This window comes from Xyrauchen texanus, chromosome 19 (assembly GCF_025860055.1).
Source record: "Xyrauchen texanus isolate HMW12.3.18 chromosome 19, RBS_HiC_50CHRs, whole genome shotgun sequence".
NCBI classification, from domain to species: domain Eukaryota; kingdom Metazoa; phylum Chordata; class Actinopteri; order Cypriniformes; family Catostomidae; genus Xyrauchen; species Xyrauchen texanus.
In genome coordinates, this window is record NC_068294.1 from 6376210 (window position 1) to 6398145 (window position 21936).

Genomic DNA, 21936 nt, shown 5'->3' on the forward strand with positions numbered 1-21936 from the left:
AGCATTGATCATATGTTATCAACTGAACATGATTTTCCAATGCCTTTACTAAATTATGAAACCTAAATTATAGAGCTCATATCAAATAAAATAAAAAACAGTCCGAACAGTCACGTTAGAGGGCATTTTTTTTTTTTCGAGAAAAATTAAGCACGTCTGTTGAAAAAATTATTTAAAAAAATTATACTTTAAAAAAATTAATTCAAGCAGTAAAAAAAGTTTCTAAATAAGTATATGGTTTGAAAATATATATAAAAAATATATTTTATTTATGTTATTTTTTAAGGTTAATTTCATTAATTGAATTATTCATAAATTTTATCATTACTTATTTATTTTCACTTCTATCATAACATAGTCATGACAGTTTGCCTAAAAGAACACAAGTTCAGATGTCTTACGCACAATTAAATTGTGGTCAGGAGCAGGTGTAAAATTAATTCATACCATCTAACATTTTGAAAATACGAAAACTTTCATGAATCCATGAATTTACGTCAAAATGGCTTTATGAAAGATTTACACAAAAATGAGTTCTGCTTGTGCTTGACGAATGAGACCCACTGACTTTTAATTAATTTAAATACTTTAAAGTACATTATATGGTTATGCTTATTTCTAATATATTTTATATGTAGAATACCTGAATTATGGCCCTGTAATGAGTCATTGTGAAGGAGAAATGTGAGGTGTGGAGTGTATGAAGTAATATTTACATGATTTTAAAATTGTTGAGTAGAAATGTGTTTTAGAAAGTAACTTAAAAGTAACTATCATTGTGTTTTATTTTCCAATTAAATAATTAGTAAAGCATTCTGATTAAAATGAGTCATTAGCAATTAGTAATTTGTAGTGGATTAGTATTTTTAAGTAATTTACCAAACATTGTTTGTGGCTATGGTTTTACTACAAATACCACTGCTGAACTATAGATATTGCAGTAAACCACGGTACATTTTGTGCTTACTATGGCTCTGCTACAGATACCAGGTCAAGTATGGTTATTGTTGTAAAACTCTAGTTAATTTATTGCAAGGTAACCCAACATAATTGCTAAAGTATGCAAAACTATAGCAGGAATGCAAAACAATTAAGAAAATAAATTCCCTTGCTGTCCTCTAAGGGGCTCCATAGTTTTGTTGATGTTAGGTGTGCAGAAATTGACCTTTAAGACAATTCCAAAATAATTTGAGGTGCTGCCTATAGGGTCTGAAACAATGAAGGAAGCACATGCCAAGAAACAACTCAACCTTCAACAGAATATTTCAGTCACAATTCATTTTATTATAAAATGCCTTTAAACGTCACGTTATGAAGAATCCAGAAAGAATGCCTCCTTAATTGCTTCCAAAGTTCATTTTAGGAGGGACTCCAGCGTGATGGAACAAACTGTTTTTAGTTTGTCTCTTCGTACAGGAAATGTAGAGAACATGCATCACAAACACATCTTACAAAAAAAAAAAAAAAAAAGAAAACACCAATAAAAGGAACAAGAATGAACGAGTCTGGGGTTGAGTCAGTATCCATGATGCCAAATGGCACGTAGACAAACAGCCATCTTGATGGGTGAAATTCATCAGACAGCTTTGCGGTTTTGGGTTGGAAAGGACATAGCCCCTCCCTCTCTTAGATGGGTAGCTGAAGAAAAGAGGAACGAGAATGTAGTGTAAGGGACGAGACAAATTACCAATCAGATTCAGTTGGGAATGAAAATGTGAATTGGAATATTATTCCATTTTAATTGGAATATACTGTTCCATGCCAAGACATAAAAAACACATATTCCTAAAGAATTTTGAGCAATAACCAAAAACACAAATATACAGTTCAGTTTAGTCTGTAGGCTCTAGCCATTGTATTTCTGAGCCAAAACTCATCCAATCGGAAATCATTGAAATGGAATTAATGCTTTCCGCATTCGATTGAGTTTTTATAAAAATTTTTCAAAGTAAGATCTCCTCTACGGTCTCACAAAAAACTTGTTTAGCTTATGGCATCGTACAGATGCTCGTGAAATGAGTCCATGTGTGAATTTCAGAGATTCACCCAAATTTTGTTTGAAATTAGTGTCCTGTAATGCTTTTAAACCCAGACTATAAAATCCTTCCTCAATTAACTTGTACACATGAGAGGTGTGGGTCACACCACAGATGCAACTGAGGTGACGGAGGTCACCTTGTTGTCCTCTGCCCAGGGTTGTAAGTTCTGCAGGGCATAAAGCGAGGAGTTGTGTAGGCAGAGAGGGTCTTGCTGAAGCGGTTGACTCAGAGTCTTCTGAAAAGCCTCCTGTTGTAGCTGCAACATCAGACGGTTGGCTTGCTGTCGCTCAGCCTCTCTCTCCTCAGCGGTCTGCCTCCTGTCATCAGAGACACATGATAGAAGTCAACATAATGTGTGGTGACAGAGACCCTTTTCAAAAACAAAAGCGGATTATGTCATCTAACATGTTTATCTAGTGCAGGTCCTACTCTGGTTTTAATTACCATAAGAGATCTGAGCAGTCCACATGCACAAAAGAGATGATATGCCTTTATGAAAAACAACAATGTGCATGTTATGACTAAAGTAATTTTAAATGAAGCATGTGAATGTTAATGGTTCTTTACATTTAATAATACCTCATATTACTATTATTAACATGAGCAGCCTGTTGGAACAGTGACCAAAACATATGTGAATATTATAGTCTTTGTATTACACAACATTAAATGACAGACCAGTTGCAATGTGTTGAAACTAATGCGATTAACCACAATGTGACACATATTTTTCACAAAATTTTGTTTTTTTTCTGGTCCGAGGAACTGTTAAGGGTTTAAGATATATATTAACAATTCAATTGCAAACGCATTATAAATAACTGATATTCGGTTATGACAACATGAATAAAAGGCTACTGTCATGCAATATTTGCCAACAAGTGAGCCATTTACCTCACATGTTATAAATGCCTTATAACACTTATTCATCATTAGCAACCTATAAAAATGTACCTTAATGTATAGTGGAAACAAATGAAGAATTTATTAAGGAGTTGCCAAGATTGGAATCCTAAGAATATTAAAGTTTCAAAAATGGTGTAATGATCATCAGGTGTTATTATATGATATATGCAGTGAATAAACATGAAACCATAAATGGTGTTTTTGTAGAGGACTTTAGGAAACTAGAACTAGGTAAGTTGGGACTTAGCACCACTCTTTTGACATCAACGTGACAAGGAAAGTGACAATAAAAGTGAGTCAAGACATTACAATAATGAATATAAACTGTAGCAAAATTACATCATTCCTCCTTTTAATCTCACTATAATAGTCTATATTATTTTGCATTGTGACATAGGGCATTTTTTAAATCTTTATTAATATTAGTATGAATAAGTGTATTTATTAAGCATTTATAACATGTAAGTTAAAATGATCACTGTTTGGCAAGTATTGCTTGAATGTTGCTCTTTTTATACATGTTGTTATAGCCGCATTAAAATGATTTATATTACATTTGAAACAGCCTTATTATTCATTAATAAACACCTTTATAAACCCGTAACAAATGGAATATTAATGATAAGTGTTACCCAGTAATTTTACAGAGTTACTTAAGCTTGTAAATACTGCATGAAAGTCATCCTTTTTATTCATGTTGTTATAAACGAATATCAATGATTTATACTGCATTTGTAAATTAGTTATTAGTCATTAACGAATCCCTTTATAAACCCTTAACAAAGGAAACATGTAACGTGTTAGCAATCATTTTATTGGCAGCATTTTTCAAATGTAAAATCAAATGCAAATGTTCAAAACAATTATTTGAAGTTAGAAAGTAGAATTTCATTGTTTCTTAAAGGAAAGGAAGGCACGGTGATGCAGGGAGCAAGTTAGTCTACAAAATAGTAAAATTAACAAATGATTAGCCATACAAAATCTACTTATGGTGAAAACACAAGAACACTTCAACATGGGTTCTCAAGTAGTTTGCAGGTCTGTTCTGATAGAGTTTTGGACACCACGGAAAAACTAAGCTATATGCAAATAATGAAACAACTCTCGAATCGTAAATAGCTAGGATAACATAATAAATAGACTTCTTCAATTTAAAAAAAGAGGAAAATCTTGTTTTTTTTATGTTAAAGGTCGTATGTCCAATCAAGCTTTACAGTATTTAAAGAAGCCTTTATTTTACAGTGAAATTATTTTTATAGCATATCCCAGCTAAGCTGGGGTCAGAGGGCAGGGTCAGCCATGATACGGCACCCCTGGAGCAGATAGTCTCAAGGGCCTTGCTCAAGGGCCCTATCCGTATCATGGCTGACCCTGCGCTATCTCAAAGCATTTTGGAAGAAGCTAGCTATAAGCTAGATGCCAACACGGAGAGGTTGCGTGACAGGCCCTCATCCTTGAAAACCATGAACAAAACTATGCAAGTTAAAAGAAAATATGACTCAGAGTCTACATTTATTACATGTTATGTTTCATAGTGACTAGTGTGTTGGGTTGCCATTTGATGTCCAATGTACAAAATGGATCCTGAAACAAAGAGGAGACCTCCATAATTCATGAAATCATCCAGTCTTAATGACTTCATTCTCCATGACAAAATCTGTCCACCATGAGGGCACAATGGTTGTTCCATACCTGCCGCCTGGTGTCCATTAGCCACACGTCACAGTTAAATGCATCACTGTAATGTGATTGCACTCGGCTCATTTGATAACGGGCTTGTTACCCCTACGGTTGACACGCAAATGCATCCTTCATTCTCAGAGTGTCTGTGTAAGCTACAGTCAAATCCTATAGGCAATAACACAACTGGAAAACATGAAATTTAAGGATTTATTAGCAATATTTATAGTAAGTGATTACACATACACCACTTATTATTTTGATGTTAAAAATATTAATTATTAATATGAATCCAATTGAATCCATATAATGTATATATATATATATATATATATATATATATATATATATATGCATTTAACCGTGCAGTTGTTCTAAACAATTCTTGTACCTGATCGGAGGGTAACAATTACTTTGGTACAACCTTATGTAGTTAGATTCAGTCATACATCTTACTATGGAAGTGATTGTTGTTGTTGATATTCTAGTTGGCTGCATGTTGCCAGCTTTGATGTAACACTTAGCAGCATTTCATTCAAGGCCATATAATGATTTGCAAATTTGACAATCCAGAGAAGTGACTTTGCTAATGAATATTTCCCAGCAGCTTTTAACTGATACAGATAATTGTTGAATGATATAAATAAATATTGATGAGCAGGCATAATAAAGCGCCAATAATACATTTTCATTTGTTAATGGCCATGACTCAGATTCATTAAAAATAAATCATGTTCAGCAAGCTCTTGTCTGCCTACTGCAGCTTGTTGGCAGGACCAAAGTAAGCCTGCTCTTAATTAGATTGGGCATTTATTTGCTCCAAAAGAGACAATGGCAAAAGGATGAGTAGCTTATGGGGAAAGAATGGACATGCTTTCAATGATTTAGAAGTATGGGATCCATAATGCATAGACAGCAAGTTTCCACAGAGCCTTTTTAGAGCTTCAACATTTCTGCCTGGTCAAGACAATCAATGTGCAATGTCAGGGGCGTAGCAGTCATTTTAAAAGTGGGGGGACACAGCTGTCATTTGGTGGCTCACACAGACCTAACACTTACAGTGCTGTATTAATATATTACAATATATATTAATATATACGTATTATTTACTTTTAATATTTGTAGTATTTAAAAAATGGAAGTATTTAGCTACATTAGCTGCAAAAATAAAGGCATTTTGTGGAGCACTTGCTTTTGTTTCAAACATGAAAATAAAAGACTGAGCACAATCTGGTCCTTGAATCAATCATGTAATCAATTACTGTACAGTAATGACAATTGTGCATATGCAGAATTATTTTAGTGCTTGTGCATCATGGGATTTGATTTTATCCTATTAGTTTGAGTGTTTTGACTACATTCACCAAAACTCCTTCAGATCCATTTAATGATTCAGTGAACATTTCTGGTGATGCCAGAAGGTGGTGACAAATGATTGTCTCTGAAATTAATTACTCACTGAAAATTGTAATATTTTAAATGTGTATGTGTACAGATCAACAAAGAGACTTTAGTAGAGCTTTTATGCATTATAAGAACAAAGCAAATCTATCATTTTCCTACAGTTTGTGAGCTGCTGAAATTACTTTTATCAAAAGGCAACACTAATAGTCTTCTATTTTTATGAGTTTCAATAACATCTGTATGTTTTCATGTATAAAAAGCATGTCTACATATCTATTCACTTTCATTAAAATGCACAAGTGTTCTAAGAATACAGCTATTTTGTATCTATTATTCCCCACAGTTTGTGATAGGAGCTGATATTAAAAATATCTTTACATATTTAACACAGATCTAGTAATCTGCTTAAATTGGCAAAAACAACCGATCGAATTATTACCTCACAAACATAAAGTAAAAGGCATAACTTAATGAAGACTCGTGCGCTGATAGAAACTGATTTAAAAGAAGGATTGTCCTTTGTGTCACGATGCAGGAGGAGGCAGACAATGGGTTGGATCCAAATGCAGTGTACTTTATTGTAAATCAAAGTGAGACAAAACAAACAGGAACAAAGGAAATTACCACGATGGGTAAAACGACACTAAAACCTGGAAACACGGAAAACATGAAAGGTAGAACAGGCAGGATAAACATCAGGGGGAGCACGGAGACAGGCATCCACACACATCAAAGACCGACAGGGGAATGGTGAAACAAATCGGGTTAAATACACAAACACAATGACGACTAAACGAGACACAGGTGAGACCAATGAAGAGTGCAGGCAGTGAGAGAGGCCAGGAATTGTGGGAATTGTAGTTTTATATACAGACAGTGAAACACGGGGTGGACAACAAGGAAAACGTGACATGGAATTTGACGTGCTGAGTGAAACAGAAAACACGGACCGGACCACAAGGAATGTGACATGGAATGTGATAGGTGAAACGGAGAACATAGGCCAGACAACACAGGAACGTGACATAGCCCCCCGTCAAAAGGACCAGATTCCAGACGGTCCTAAGAAACAACAGAATAGGAAAAATAAACAGAGGTTAAAGGAGAGGGGGGCTGGACAAGGGGGAAAACAGACAGACCAGAGGGGCACAAGGGACACAAAGACAGACTAAGGAGGCACAAAGGAACACAGAGACAGACCAAGGAGGCACAAGGGACACAGAGACAGACCAAGGAGGCACAAGGGACACAGAGATAGACCAAGGAGGCACAAGGGACACAGAGATAGACCAAGGAGGCACAAGGGACACGGAGACAGACCAAGGGGGCACAAGGGGCAATTAGGCAGTCCACGGAGGCACAAGGGCAAGAGGGCAGTCCAAGGGGCAGGGACAGATCCAGGAGGCCTGGGAGGTGGCCACAGGACAGGGACAGGTCTAGGAGGCCTGGGAGGCGGCCACAAGACCGGGACAGGTCTAGGAGGCCTGGGAGGCAGCCATCGGACAGGGACAGGTCCAGGCTCAGGAGGCGGCCACAGGACAGGGACAGGTTCAGGAGTCCTGGGAGGCGGCCATAAGACAGGGACAGGTCTAGGAGGCCTGGGAGGCGGCCTCAAGACGGGGACAGATCTAGGAAGCCTGGGAGGCGGCCTCAAGACAGGGACAGGTCTAGGAGGCCTGGGAGGCAGCCTCAAGATGGGGACAGGTCTAGGAGGCCTGGGAGGCGGCCTCAAGACGGGGACAGGTCTAGAAGGCCTGGGAGGCTCTGGAGTCCCTGGGGGCAGAGGGACGGCGGAGCCATAGGAGGCTCAGGAGGCAGAGCCCTAGAAGGCTCTGGAGTCTCTGGGAGTAGAGCCGTAGGAGGCGGAGCCGAGGAAGGCCTTGGAGGCGGAGCCGAGGGAGGCTCGGGAGGCTCTGGAGTCTCGGGGTGCAGAGCTGTAGGAGGCTCGGGAGGCGGAGCCATAGGAGGCTCGGGAGGCGGAGCTCTAGAAGGTTCTGGAGTCTCTGGGAGCAGAGCCATAGGAGGCTCTGGAGACGGAGCCATAGGAGGCTCGGGGAGTAGAGCCGTAGGAGGCGGAGCCGAGGAAGGCCTAGGAGGCGGAGCCGAGGGAGGCTCTGGAGTCTCTGGGGGCAGAGCTGTAGGAGGCTCGGGAGGCGGAGCTCTAGAAGGTTCTGGAGTCTCTGGGAGCAGAGCCATAGGAGGCTCTGGAGGCGGAGCCGTAGGAGGCTCGGGGAGAAGAGCCCTAGGAGGCTCAGGAGGCGGAGCCGTGGAAGGCTCAGGAGGCTCTGGAGGCAGAGCGTAGGAGGCTCGAGGGGCGGAGCCCTGGAAGACTTGAGAGACTTGAGGGGTGGAGCCCGGGGAGGCTCGAGAGACTTGAGGGGCGGAGCCCTAGAAGACTCGAGAGGCTTGAGAGGCGGAGCCCTGGAAGGCTCGAGAGGCTTGAGGGGCGGAGCCTTGGGAGGCTCGAGAGGAGCCCTGGGAGGCTCGAGAGACTTGAGAGGCGGAGCCCTGGGAGGTTCGGGAGGAGGAGCCCTGGAAGATTCGAGAGACTGGAGAGGCGGAGCCCTGGGAGGCTCGGGAAGCTCGAGAGGCGGAGCCCTGGAAGGCTCGAGAGACTTGGGAGACGGAGCCCTGGGAGGCTCGAGAGACTTGGGAGACGGAGCCCTGGGAGGCTCGAGAGACTTGGGAGATGGAGCCCTGGGAGGCTCGGAGGAAGGAGCCCTGGAAGACTCGAGAGACTGAGCGCTGGAAAGCTCGGGAGGCGGAGCTCTGGAAAGCTCGGGAGGCGGAGCTCTGGGAAGCTCGGGAGGCGGAGCTCTGGAAAGCCCGGAGGGCGGAGCTCTGGAAAGCTCGGAAGGCAGAGCTCTGGAAAGCTCGGGAAGCTCGGAAGGCGGAGCTCTGGAAAGCTCTGAGGGCGGAGCTCTGGAAAGCTCGGAAGGCGGAGCTCTGGAAAGCTTGGGAGGCGGAGCTCTGGAAAGCTTGGGAGGCGGAGCTCTAGGAAGCCTGGGAGGCGGAGCTCTGGAAAGCTCGGGAGGCGGAGCTCTGGAAAGCTCGGGAGGCTCGGAAGGCGGAGCTCTGGAAAGCTCGGAAGGCAGAGCTCTGGAAGGCTCGGAAGGCGGAGCTCTGGAAGGCTCGGGTACTGGCACTGGCTCTTGGACAGACACGGCTACTGGCACTGGCTCTTGGACGGTCGAGGCTACAGGCGCTGGCTCAGGGACGGTCGAGGCTACAGGCGCTGGCTCAGGGACGGTCGAGGCTACAGGCGCTGGCTCAGGGACGGTCGAGGCTACAGGCGCTGGCTCAGGGACGGTCGAGGCTACAGGCGCTGGCTCGCTGACGTCGGAGGCTACAGGCGCTGGCTCGCTGAAGTCGGAGGCTACAGGCACTGGCTCGCTGACGTCGGAGGCTACAGGCGCTGGCTCGCTGACGTCGGAGGCTACAGGTGCTTCCTCGCTGACGTCGGAGGCTACAGGCGCTGGCTCACTGACGTCGGAGGCTACTGGCGCTGGCTCGCTGACGGCTGAGGCGACAGGCGCTGGCTCACTGACATCGGGGGCTAACGGTTCGCTGACCGTGGCAGGCGTGGGCTCTGGCTCGCTGGCCGGGGCAGGCGTGGGCTCTGGCTCGCTGGCCGGGGCAGGCGTGGGCTCTGGCTCGCTGGCCGGGGTAGGCGTGGGCTCTGGCTCGCTGGCCGGGGCAGGCGTGGGCTCTGGCTCGCTGGCCGGGGCAGGCGTGGGCTCTGGCTCGCTGACCGTAGCTGACGAGGGCTCTGGCTCGCAGACCGGGGCAGACGAGGGCTCTGGCTCGCAGACCGGGGCAGACGAGGGCTCTGGCTCGCAGACCGGGGCAGACGAGGGCTCTGGCTCGCTGGCCGTGGCAGGCGTGGGCTCTGGCTCGAAAACCGGGATCTTGAGGGGTGGTTCGTCGGGCGCGAGTTTCTTTAGGACAAGACTCACGTACTCCCTCCACGTGTGGTCTCCGGGTTCTGGCGCTTCCCACCACTGGGCTGATGGTAACCCGATCCAGTAGATGGTCTTCAGGGAACCGTCGTCGAACCCGGAGTAGACGGCGACCATGGAGAAGAGACGTGAGTACTTGCAAACGGTCAGATCAGCCTGGGCCAGTTCGGTGAAAACCGCTGCTGGATCCATTATTGGGTCGGTCTTTCTGTCACGATGCAGGAGGAGGCAGACAATGGGTTGGATCCAAATGCAGTGTACTTTATTGTAAATCAAAGTGAGACAAAACAAACAGGAACAAAGGAAATGACCACGATGGGTAAAACGACACTAAAACCTGGAAACACGGAAAACATGAAAGGTAGAACAGGCAGGATAAACATCAGGGGGAACACGGAGACAGGCATCCACAAACATCAAAGACCGACAGGGGAATGGTGAAACAAACCGGGTTAAATACACAAACACAATGACGACTAAACGAGACACAGGTGAGACCAATGAAGAGTGCAGGCAGTGAGAGAGGCCAGGAATTGTGGGAATTGTAGTTTTATACACAGACAGTGAAACACGGGGCTGACAACAAGGAAAGCGTGACATGGAATTTGACGTGCTGAGTGAAACAGAAAACACGGACCGGACCACAAGGAATGTGACATGGAATGTGATAGGTGAAACGGAGAACATAGGCCAGACAACACAGGAACGTGACACTTTGTTTATTTTCTGCAGTGCATTTCACGTAATGCTGTCAATCATGAACGATAGGCCGATAAATAACTCTCATTTGTGTGTTTCTCATCTCTAGATTATTAATATAGATCAACATCAATACTGATAAATAATATGGATAAATGAGCATTGTTGAAAGAAACTTTGTAGAAATGAGCGGAGCCGTGTTGATTAGACTGTCTGACAGACGGGCTATTACGTAATGGTTGTTTCTGCTCATGAAACTCACCTGTGATTGGCTCGATGGTCGCTCAATCACCCCAGAGCAACAAAACCCAAAGAGCTCTGTATACAGGGGGGCCTGGGTAGCCCAGCGAGTAAAGACGCTGACTAACACACCTGGAGTCACAAGTTCGAAACTAGAGTGTGCTGAGTGACTCCAGTCAGGCATCCTAAGCAACAAATTGGCCGGGTTGCTAGGATGGGTAGAGTCACATGGGGTAACCTCCTCAAGGTCGCTATAATGTGGTTCTCGCTCTCGATGGAGCGCGTGGTGTGTTGATGCCGCGGAGAATAGCGTGAAGCCTTCACACACGCTAGGTCTCCGCGGTAATGCGATCAACAAGCCACGTGATAAGACTGGAGTGGTGGTGGCGTAGTTAAGCAGAAGGTTGTCGGTTCAATCCCCACAGCCACCACCATTGTGTCCTTGAGCAAGGCACTTAACTTCACGTTGCTCTGGGGATATTGTCCCTGTAATAAGGGTGCTGTAACTCGCTTTGGATAAAAGCATCTGCCAAATGCATAAATGTAAATGTAAATGTAAGATGCACTTATTGACTGTCTCAGACACGGAGGCAACTGAGATTCACGAGATGCATGTGAAGATTCTCCACCACCCAGATAGTCACTACGCCACTTAGAGGGCATACTGTACACAAATCCACCATTTGGACTCGGTATGGGTTTAGCTTGGAAAACTGCGGGGGACAAAATCACCTTTTTAAAGATTGGGGGCGTGTCCCCACGTCCCCCTTGTCTCCTGTCCAATGCACATAAAATAAACAAATAAAAAGTCAACTACAGCCAATCCACAGTGGCATTATTCTAGTAGGCCCTGAATGGCCTCTTCAATTAAACTCATTTGTGACTAAATCTGGTGCTACAGACCTTATTCACAGCAGTGCCATCTTTGATATTTGATGGGAATGACAAAGAGCCTGTGAGGGACAGTCTCTTCAAAGGGTTGTACAGCTGTTTAAAGTTGTTTTGGATGTTTCTGCTGACAGAGCATTGGAAAGAATATGTTTCCAAGAAATTTTAAGTAGACTCCAAACAACATGAGTTGTTGAAAATTAGATGTGATCCAGGAGCTTTGTGGTAGCTTTATGCAGTGCATGTCATCAAAGAGACTGAGACCTCAACCCCGACAGCACATGTACATCACCCAGACGGTTGATGTGTGTGTTTACACCTGGAAGACATGTTTTTTAGGTTGTTTGCTCATCTGCAATAAAGACATATCTATAAGTGTGTCTCGGATGTCAATAAGACATTCAGCAGATGTCTTTGAGATGTTTATGATTTAGAATGTTTGTAAATCTGATATTTTTAAGATGTTTAGCAGATGTTAATTAGATTGTGATGCTTTCCAGATGAACATTTCTAAAACAGACATCTCAGTGATGTACATGTGCTATCTGGGAAAGCCTCGTTTTCAATACAGTCATCCACAATTTATAATCATCCATTGAAATCAAAAGAGCAGTAAATGGTCTGAAACACCAACAAATGATGAATCAATAGGATTGTAAAGCTAATGTGAACGGCACAAATAATAGCTTAAAATAAATAAAGAACTAGCAAAGAGAACAAAACAAAATCATGCTTAAAGAAGATGATGCACATTTATAACCATTAAATATTATTGTCATGACAATATTCGTTACATCTCCTCTTCTGCACATCACATTCTCTTCCACTATCTGTGTATAACAGATTTGTATTTATATTGTCTATTGTGTATTTCTATACATAACTATATTTTCTATTCATTTTGTATTTGTATTAAATTTTTTATTATCTCTGTCTTGTTGTATTGTTTGTATACTGGAAGCTTCTGTCACCAAGACAAATTCCTTGTAATATGTGCTAGTATACTTGGCAATAAAGGTCATTCTGATTTTGGTTACTGGAATCCAGAAAGGTTATTTTTATCACTGTAATGCAAAACAAATGCTGTTTTTATTATAACATTACATAACTATAACTGACAGTGTAGAGGGTGTGTGCTTAATTGTCATACAAACTCATGTCACATTGTAAAAACAATTTATAAAATAAATAATAATAATAATCTTGATGAAATGAAATTAATTAGGCCTTAACCAAATGTGACCTGGTCCTAGACCCAAATAACGTTTTTGACAGATGGATGGATGAGTTATAACAGTCAATTTTTTTTCTTTTTTTTCTTTTTCTTTTTTATAATACATAATAAAATAAATAATAATAATAATAAAAAAATAAAATAAAAACATTTTCACCCACCTCCATTTTGTTCTTCTGTTCTGAAACCAGGTTTTGACCTGAGCGTCTGTCATTTTCAGGGCTTTGGCGAGCGTTGCGCGCTCCGCTGACGCCAGATATTTCTGCCGGTGGAACCGTTTCTCCAGCTCACAGATCTGCACGCGGCTGAACGACGTGCGGGGCTTTTTCCGTTTCGGCGGTGTTCGGTTCTGGTACGGATGGCCGATTCGTCGAGTCACGGAGAACGGTGAAAGGGCAGCTGAAAAAACAGGAATGAGGCATGAGTGTAGGTGAAATAAATAAACAAATATATAGATATAAATAAATAAATAAATAATCATACAAACAACAAATAAATAAATAATCAAACAAACAACAAATAAATAAATAATCAAACAAACATACAAATAAATAAATAATCAAACAAACAAATAAATAAACAATCAAACAAACAAATAAATAAATAATCAAACAAACAAATAAATAAATAATCAAACAAATAAATAAATACATTTTGTAGTAGGCCTATTCGGTTATATTAACAACATTCACAATTATAGCTTCATCAAATAATGTTTAACTTAATTTTTAATGTAGAACCAAATGATTGGAAAATGTTCTGGAATTTGTATATTTCCAATATGTTCAAAATTGAATGAACATGATCTACTGATTTGTTATCAGGACAAATGTTTGCTAATTACTTATTGCTTTTAATGAACGTTATTATGTTGTGGTACCTTGTTTTGTCACAAAGGTGTTTTGTTTTTTTAAACCTTTGCCATTTCTTTCATTTTAATTACATTTTTAAGTCTTAGCCTTGCTTTGGCCTGGGGTAGATTCATAACAGGCCTGCAGTCAAGAGTGCAATAACATATCCATAAACATAGAAACATCAGGAGAGTCTTTCCTGGGCTGATAGTCTCTCTGTGCCTGTATGTATGCATATTCTAAAATATGTATTTAATTAGAAAAAAAATCTAAAGATACAAAGGAAATATTAATGGATAATCTTAATGAGGCATTGTTTAATCTAAACTGCAGCACATGTACAAATTGTATTCCGGCTTTCAAACTAAATGCTAATAGATGTGAATTGAAAAAGCAGGCTACTTCACATTCAGCTCATCTGTATTGTTCATCCATTATTCATGGTTTTACATCCAAGGCCTTCATTTTGCATTCTGAATTCTACTTGATATGTTCACCTTTCCCCTCCTTTTTTTTTTCTTCTTCTAATGTTGAGCTGCTGTCAACTGGTGATATGAACAACTTGGTTGTTACAGAACCAGAGTGCAACTAAATGCCCATGCTTCTAGACATGCCCTTTGTAAAGGTAGGTTATATAGTAAGGATAATAGCAATAATCAGGACTATGTCAACAGTGTATGAAAAGAGCATACGGTAGGATCATTTTGCCGGTCCTCTCTAAGTCCATGTGTGGACAGCAAAACATTCCCAGACATGGTGAGTCCTGTTGTCTTTTCCGCTAAAGGGTAACTGGAACCCAGTCAAGGCTTCTAAATGGAGGTGAAGAGTCTAACCAATATGATGTTTTGGCTATCCAAGACAATGTTGACTCTCGTTGTGTGTTAAGTGTGTGTGTGTGTGTACCTGAGTGAAACCAAAGACTACTAACTATATGACTTAGCTATACAGTATACTAGAAAACATCTATTTGATTTAATGTCGCAGCATAAACCCAAATTAATATGGAACATCTGAATAATCTTATCCTATTCACTCAAAAATGGATTTTTGCAGGTTTTTCAGTTTACTTAATTAATGTGAACTCAAGCAACACAAATCTAGAACATTTTGTATTAAGTCCATTTGAGTTTGGACTAGATGAATACTTTTTGTATCATTGATTTCCATTTCACCAGCATGCCTTACATGGGACTGGATGGGGTGAACAAATGTTGAAACTAAGTGTTATTTTAGGCATTTTTGAGCAAGATGAGAATAAGACCTTAAGTTGGACCAACATGAGAAAATACATGAAATTAAACATTAATAAATTGAATTTGACAAACCTAGTAAAGCTGAGTTAAAACGACTTTAGCACACTGATTTGACCTAATGCAACTAAATGATGGTGGCTGAACATCACTGACCTGATTTGAATGAAAGCATTTACCTTGCTTGTAAAAACTTTCTCAAAGACACTTTTAATAATACACAAATCTGTGACCAAAAACTGAAAGTAAAAGACAGATAGCAAATACCAAAACATTAAATACAAAACATCAGATCCCAAAGCATTAGATGCCTCAGTAATGTGAAATGACACTCTTCATATAGGCACTGTCATTGAAATCGTTTGGCCATCATAAAGAAAATGAAATTATGGAATAAGACCGGAACAGCAAAGTAATTGGAGGACATGTCTTTTCAACATATCACTGTGGAAAAGACATGTTTTTATCAAGTAATCCTCAACCAAGATGTTTATATTACAGTAATGTGATTCTTGTAACTGGACTGAACTTGGGTCTCGCAATGGTTGGCTACCCATGTGAGAAGACATACCATGATCAGCACTTGACTGTTCTTGGCTACTCATGACACTCAACGACATTCATTCACGCACACGTGAAATTCAAGATTCAGTTCATGGCTGTTGATAGCCCTCAAAGCAACTCCAATAAAGCTCCCTCATACTGGTGTTCCTCAAGGTCACTCATGATGTCAGGCTGACATTGAAGCTGTTTTGGTCATCCTCAAAGATACAGTATGTTGGGAAATATATGATAAAATAATACATTAATTAACTTGTCAGCTTAATCTTATTGCTTTTAATGGAAAATAACAAGGTGCCAATTGTCGTATTTAGATTTAGCCTATTTTTATTTTGATCAGGATATTTTTAATGCTTAGATCACTAGATCATTCTTTTATTTACCATCTTTGTTATTGGACAAGCACATAAAATGGCTTGTGATTGGATAATGCGCACAGACTCTTCATTCCAGTGTGTAATTGGATTTGATTGCATTTAATTAAAGTACTGATCTTGAGTGACAGGCGGCCCGCATCGTCATCATTTAAGCGCACGGGTAATGTTCGGTATGATTCCTCCGACAGTGACAGAGAACCGTAGAGTGTTTGAAATCAAAGTTATGGGTCATTTATTTTTTTATTTTTTGGACGATAAAATTTGAAATTATGAATTTTATTTTTTTATGTGCTGCCACAGCTTTATTTATTATTATTATTATTATTATTATTATTATTATTTGTATGATAAAATTTGAAATAAGGATTTTTTATGCGCTTCCACAGCTTTATTTCTTCTTATTATAATTCTTCTTATTATTATTATTGTTCATTTTTGGACAATAAAATTTGAAATTAGGATTTTTGATGTGCTGGCACAACTTTATTTATTATTATTTATTTGTATTTATTTATTTTTTGTCGAAAAAATTTGAAATGAGGATTTTTTTATGTGCTGCCACAGATTTATTTATTTTAATTGATTTGTATTATTTTATTATTATTATTATTTGTACGATACAATTTGAAATAAGGATTTTTGATGTGCTGCCACAGCTTTATTTATTATTATTATTGTATTTATTTTTTGGACTATACATTTTGAAATTATGATTTTTATGTGCTGCCACAACTTTTTTTTATTATTATTTATTTATGTATTGACGATCAAATTTCAAATGAGGCTTTTTTACAAATTTCCAAAGAACCTCCACTCCCACACAAATACAAATGTGCGTCAACAGGAAGCAAAAACAATCCCTGTATTCTCTTTTGACAGCAGGGGGAATTCTAAATGATATGTCTGTGTAATAAAATTTATCGTGAGCGCATCAAAAAATCAAAGCTTGCCTTAGAGAATATGCGGACAGTAATAAAATCAGTTATTCGTGATATCACCTTCATGCGACAGCGACTGCCTTTCCCATTGCGAATATTACCTTTGTAGCAATCTAATAAATATACATGTAATGGATTCAAAGTGAGATATTGAAATTTAACATGGGCATTTGTCGCTATTTACGCGCGGTGGGGCAAAACAGAATGCGCCTTTAAATTTCCATTCATGCTGGGAATTGAAATATCGAATAAAATAAAATAATTGTCATGAAAAGCCATAAACCCTCCACTCAAGAGCCGCAAGTGACGATCGTCTTTCCCTTTAGACACTGTCACCATGGATACGCGGCCTCGTCTCAGTTTCATAATCATTTGTATTTATGGGTGGGAAAGATCATTATTGTCATTTCAGACAGAGCGCCATACACACGCAATTTCATTTTCCAATTTCTCCAAGGCCAGTGATATCAGATTACGACTATCACCTGCCCTTTGTTGAGATGCAGTTCGGTCCAATAGCCCCCACCTCACCAGTAATAGGCTACTGTTGTGTTAAATAAATCTGTTCCCACTGATGAATATACTGTTATATGAATCAGTGCAAGCGGCTACGCCATTCCAGACATACGGCAAATGAATGCTATTGTTACTGTGTAGATGTATTATTAAGATATCAATTATCAGTAATATTTTATTTACAGGCTTATAGCCCATATAGCTCCTTACACGGAGCAGTTGTCACCAGTGCTGTTAACCGGGGACAGCAAAGACGCGCGTAAAGATCATTTGAAACGGAAAAGTCAAACACCTGTGTTTATTGACTTGAGAGCCGACTGATCTGTTTATGCGTTTCTGGACTTTTATAAACTTGCAAACTGCCAAGGAGTCACTTAACAAAAAAACATGCGGTATAGCTTTTCATCGCCTGCAAAACCGGAAGGATATGTCCGGCCTGCAGTACATATCGAGTCTCAGGCCTGTTCGTGCACCTATACGCACCGTGACACATGTGCTGGTGACATGCAGACATGCAATTCAAGCTGATGGAGAAAATAGATGAAAAACCAGAAACCTTGTTCAAGCAAGCATCGTGGATTTTGTTGCACGTTTCTGCGCAATACTGCTGAAATCAGTGGCCGTGACAGAAAGGCAATAAATGAATTACAAACAAATGTTTAAACTATTCCATATTTTAGGAATGACGCTCCCAGAATTTTTTTTAATTTATTTTTTATTTTATTTTTATTTTGGTCGCTTCAACAACTCAACAAATATTTTAGCCTATTTTAGTTTATAAGTTTAACAAAATTAAATTAATAAAACTAATACATATTCATGTTTTATTGACTTAAATTGAAGATGAATCTATTTAATCTGTTAGGAAATATTTTTTGAAGTAGGCTTATATTATAAGTGTAATACTATTTAATTATTATTCACATTATTATTATTCATATTATTATTATTGTTGTTATTGTTATTATTATTATGTGTTTTTATAAAAAAAACAATATATGTTTAATATGTATAACTGAATATAATTAAAAACATAGGCTAACTGTATTTGCAGCGCCATTTAAAGGCGCGGAAGAGATGAAATATAATAAACGAGTGGCCCAAAGTGACTATGAGTAAAATTGATAAACATATTTACAACAGAGCTTCTGCAGTTGACATATCATTCTCTCATTTAAATAATTAATACGAATAGAGTGGAATTCTGAATATTTAATGCAGACAAATCCATATTCTTGCTAAATGAGTGACGTCATTTGAAGACGTGAACAGACCAAATGGAAAACAGGGAAGGATGCTAAGGCTGTACAGACTAGACTAAACACCACTGATCTGCCATGAACTGAGATGTCAAGACGCATAAAAATAAACTAAATGATCTATGTTAATGAAAGAATAACATATTCATAATATCCAATAGATAATTATCAGTAGTGACCTTTCTGTACGCGTGCAAAGGCCAGTTTATCCTTCAGAAATACGCGCTGTTCTCGTCCCACTTGGAAATGTTATCCCAAATCGGGTCTGTTGGATATCTATTGGCTCTTTGCGTAGATTAAAACGATTTGTCAACATGTCATCACGCATCACTACAGGCTGACATGCTGGCAACATTAAGATCTCTGCAACCCCTGAAAGATTCATTTGTCCAAAAGGCCAAGAGAGACAGTAGCTCAAGAATATTAAAACATAGAGATGCAGCTGATTAGAAGAAATCGAGCTTTTCAAAGGCATTGTGTTGCTATTAGCAAAACAAGGAGCAGAATATAGGTTGATATTATGTTGGTGCTACAGCTGTGAGCCCGACTCTGATAAAAATACATTCTTGTGAGTGATATGCCACTTTTGTTTTAAAGGATTTCCAATATTAATCTAAGAGCAATGCTGAAATGTAGGAAGAAAGTCAAAAAGATTTTTTTAAAATTATATATAGCCTATATATATATATATATATATAGAATGCTCAGCACAAATGTGATATAAATGTGATATACAACATTAAATGACTATTTTTTTATTGTCTAAGAAAATATTTCAGTGGAAATGGGAAGTGTAAATTGAATTTCTGTTATGAAATTATTAGTGTGTCATATTTCATGACATCAATTCTATTAAAATGCACATAGCTCCTTTATCAATAATAATAATAATAATAATAAATAATAATAATAATAATAATAATAATAATAATAATAATAATAATATTTTTTACTCTTTATCTTTTTTTGTTTGGCCCCTAAATTTTTTAATGTTTAACATTTTTATTTTTTGTACATAAAAACTTTTTATTAATAATTACGTTTATTTATTTTCTGTTGTTATTGTTTTTATTGTTGTTATGTGCTTTTATTATGTCATCCTGCATGAACATTGCTGTTATTATAAACTATACTGCTGCTGATTGTACAACTTGTGCAAGACTTTTATTGATTTCTACGGAAACTTTACAGTTTTATCGGGTTTTATACAATGTTCTACTTAAATATGTAGGATAATAAATGTTTATTGAACACGTGCGCTGAATTTGCAAAAAAAAAAAAAAAAAAAAAAAAAGTGTCCATCCTCCTCGACGTTGGTCAATATCGTTATAGGCTACTTTCTTCTGACGCAAGCAGGAATCTAAGGCAGACAATACAAAAACAATACTGTAAATAATAAAGTCTATTAATAATAATAATGAAGTCTTACCGGTCAACCGATCCTTCGCAAATCTTCTGCTGCTGTCCATCCAGGGGAACGTGAAGCTGGCGGGACTGCCCATGCTGTGCACTGTGGGCACGGTGGGTATCCCCGCCGCGATACCCGGTGGATGGGCAGGGTTAGGCGGGTGAGGAGCGGGTGGCATGGGTCTGTGTGCCGGGACTCGGATGACACCGCCTGCATTCCCTGAGTTCACGTTAACGTTCATGTTCATGCTCACATTCATGTTCATGTTGACGTTGTAGGAACCAGCCAGACCCGCCGCCATCGAGCAGGCCGGATTGTACACGCTGTTGTAGCCGTTGTAGACGTTATGTGCGAGCGAGTAGTCCGAGTCACCGGTTCGGCTCGGTAACATGCAGCTGCTCGGCTGATCCGAGCCATTCAGAATCTGATCTATTCCAAAACTGATGGGTTCGTGCTGCTGGTGGGTCTGGTTCACCTCTTCGATTCCCGTGTGCTCCATTGTCGCGGTTCTGTGTGTTACGCACAGCCTCGAAGGTAGCAGTGATTTATTCCTAAAACTTCAACGCAAGATTGCGTATTCCCCAACGAATAAAATCGTATTGTTAAACAAATATTCTTCCTCCAAGCTCTCAGAACCCATGCAGTTTATACTGCTGCCATTTGATGTCCAAAAATAGCGATATCAGAAATCACAGTGATTCCATCACGACTGCAGGAGACGATTCAATCAACATTATCCCACACTTACTTGCATTGCGTCTGGCTCATTTCAGTTCCATGATGATTCCTAAAAAAATCAGTTCGGCAGTAAAAACGCGCTTAAATCCTTCTTGGAGTTATCAGTTGCCAAGTTGACGTGAAGAAAACTGACGGCGCTTGTTCTGGTGTGTTGCTATTTCTCAGAAAGGCGCACGGCCCAGACTCGAGAGCATCACTGATATCTAAAGTGAAGTGTTAACTGTCCGATACGTGCATATTAATTGTCGCAAGCTGAAAATGTCCTGCTCATGCGCCTCTTGAAGTGATTTCGAGCAGGTGAGACAAACCCCCTCTGCCCAAACTCTGTCACGCGCTTTTCCATTGGCTTGCGCGGACTTCTGGAGACAATGCATCGATCCCACCCGCACCCCTCTCTTAAAGAACCCGCCTCTGTTTTTTGCCAGGGCAGTTGCGTTACAGCTCACAAATGAAAACGTCCGGTGTCCTACCCAAATGAAGTAGTGCTATACAAATAACAATTTGTAGCCTACAATATGAAGGAGTGGTCCAATCAGACCGGCACGTCAATTTCTTCAAGAGCTGATAGAGGATATTGAATAAATAAAGAACTGACATCATCAGTAGTCTAATAATAGTATAATAATATTAATAATCAAAAGGCATACTTTATTTTTTCCAAGGGTACCGTTTACCGGGAAAGGGGGAGGGGTGGGGGTGAAGTCCATCTTAAGGAGACAGACTCAGGCACCTGCAGGACAAGCAAAAAGTAGGATCAAATCAAAAATAAATAAATACATAAAGCAAAATTAAATACATAAATGAATGAAACTGCAAATAAATATAAGTCAATTAATGAACAGACAGCGGCAGTAGCGCGTAAAGCGCGTTCATGTTTTGGTGGCTCTAAAATGGTCAAATGTATCCATATTGGGAAACTTGGTCCAGGTCGTTGATGCTTTTAATTATCACAGTGAATTAAAGACAAGTTTGGTCTATGCAGACGTTTA

General features: G+C 39.8%; 1 protein-coding gene across 2 annotated transcripts; it reads right to left on the reverse strand.

Annotated features, from left to right (window-relative positions):
- Nucleotides 1-1274: 1274 nt before the first annotated feature.
- On the reverse strand, nt 1275-21313 carry LOC127660120 (T-cell leukemia homeobox protein 3-like). 2 transcript variants are annotated; one of them, XM_052150208.1, is made up of 4 exons: nt 20231-21313; nt 13211-13448; nt 2176-2356; nt 1275-1638 (listed from the first exon to the last, which is right to left on the reverse strand). In XM_052150208.1, the coding sequence occupies exons 1-4, from the start codon at nt 20706-20708 to the stop codon at nt 1627-1629; spliced, it is 909 nt and encodes a 302-aa protein (XP_052006168.1). In that variant the 5' UTR covers nt 20709-21313; the 3' UTR covers nt 1275-1626. The 2 variants fall into 2 exon arrangements, with proteins under 2 accessions (XP_052006168.1, XP_052006167.1); XM_052150207.1 differs by lacking the exon at nt 1275-1638 and having other exon boundaries at nt 1966-2356.
- Between the last annotated feature and the right edge of the window lie 623 nt (nt 21314-21936).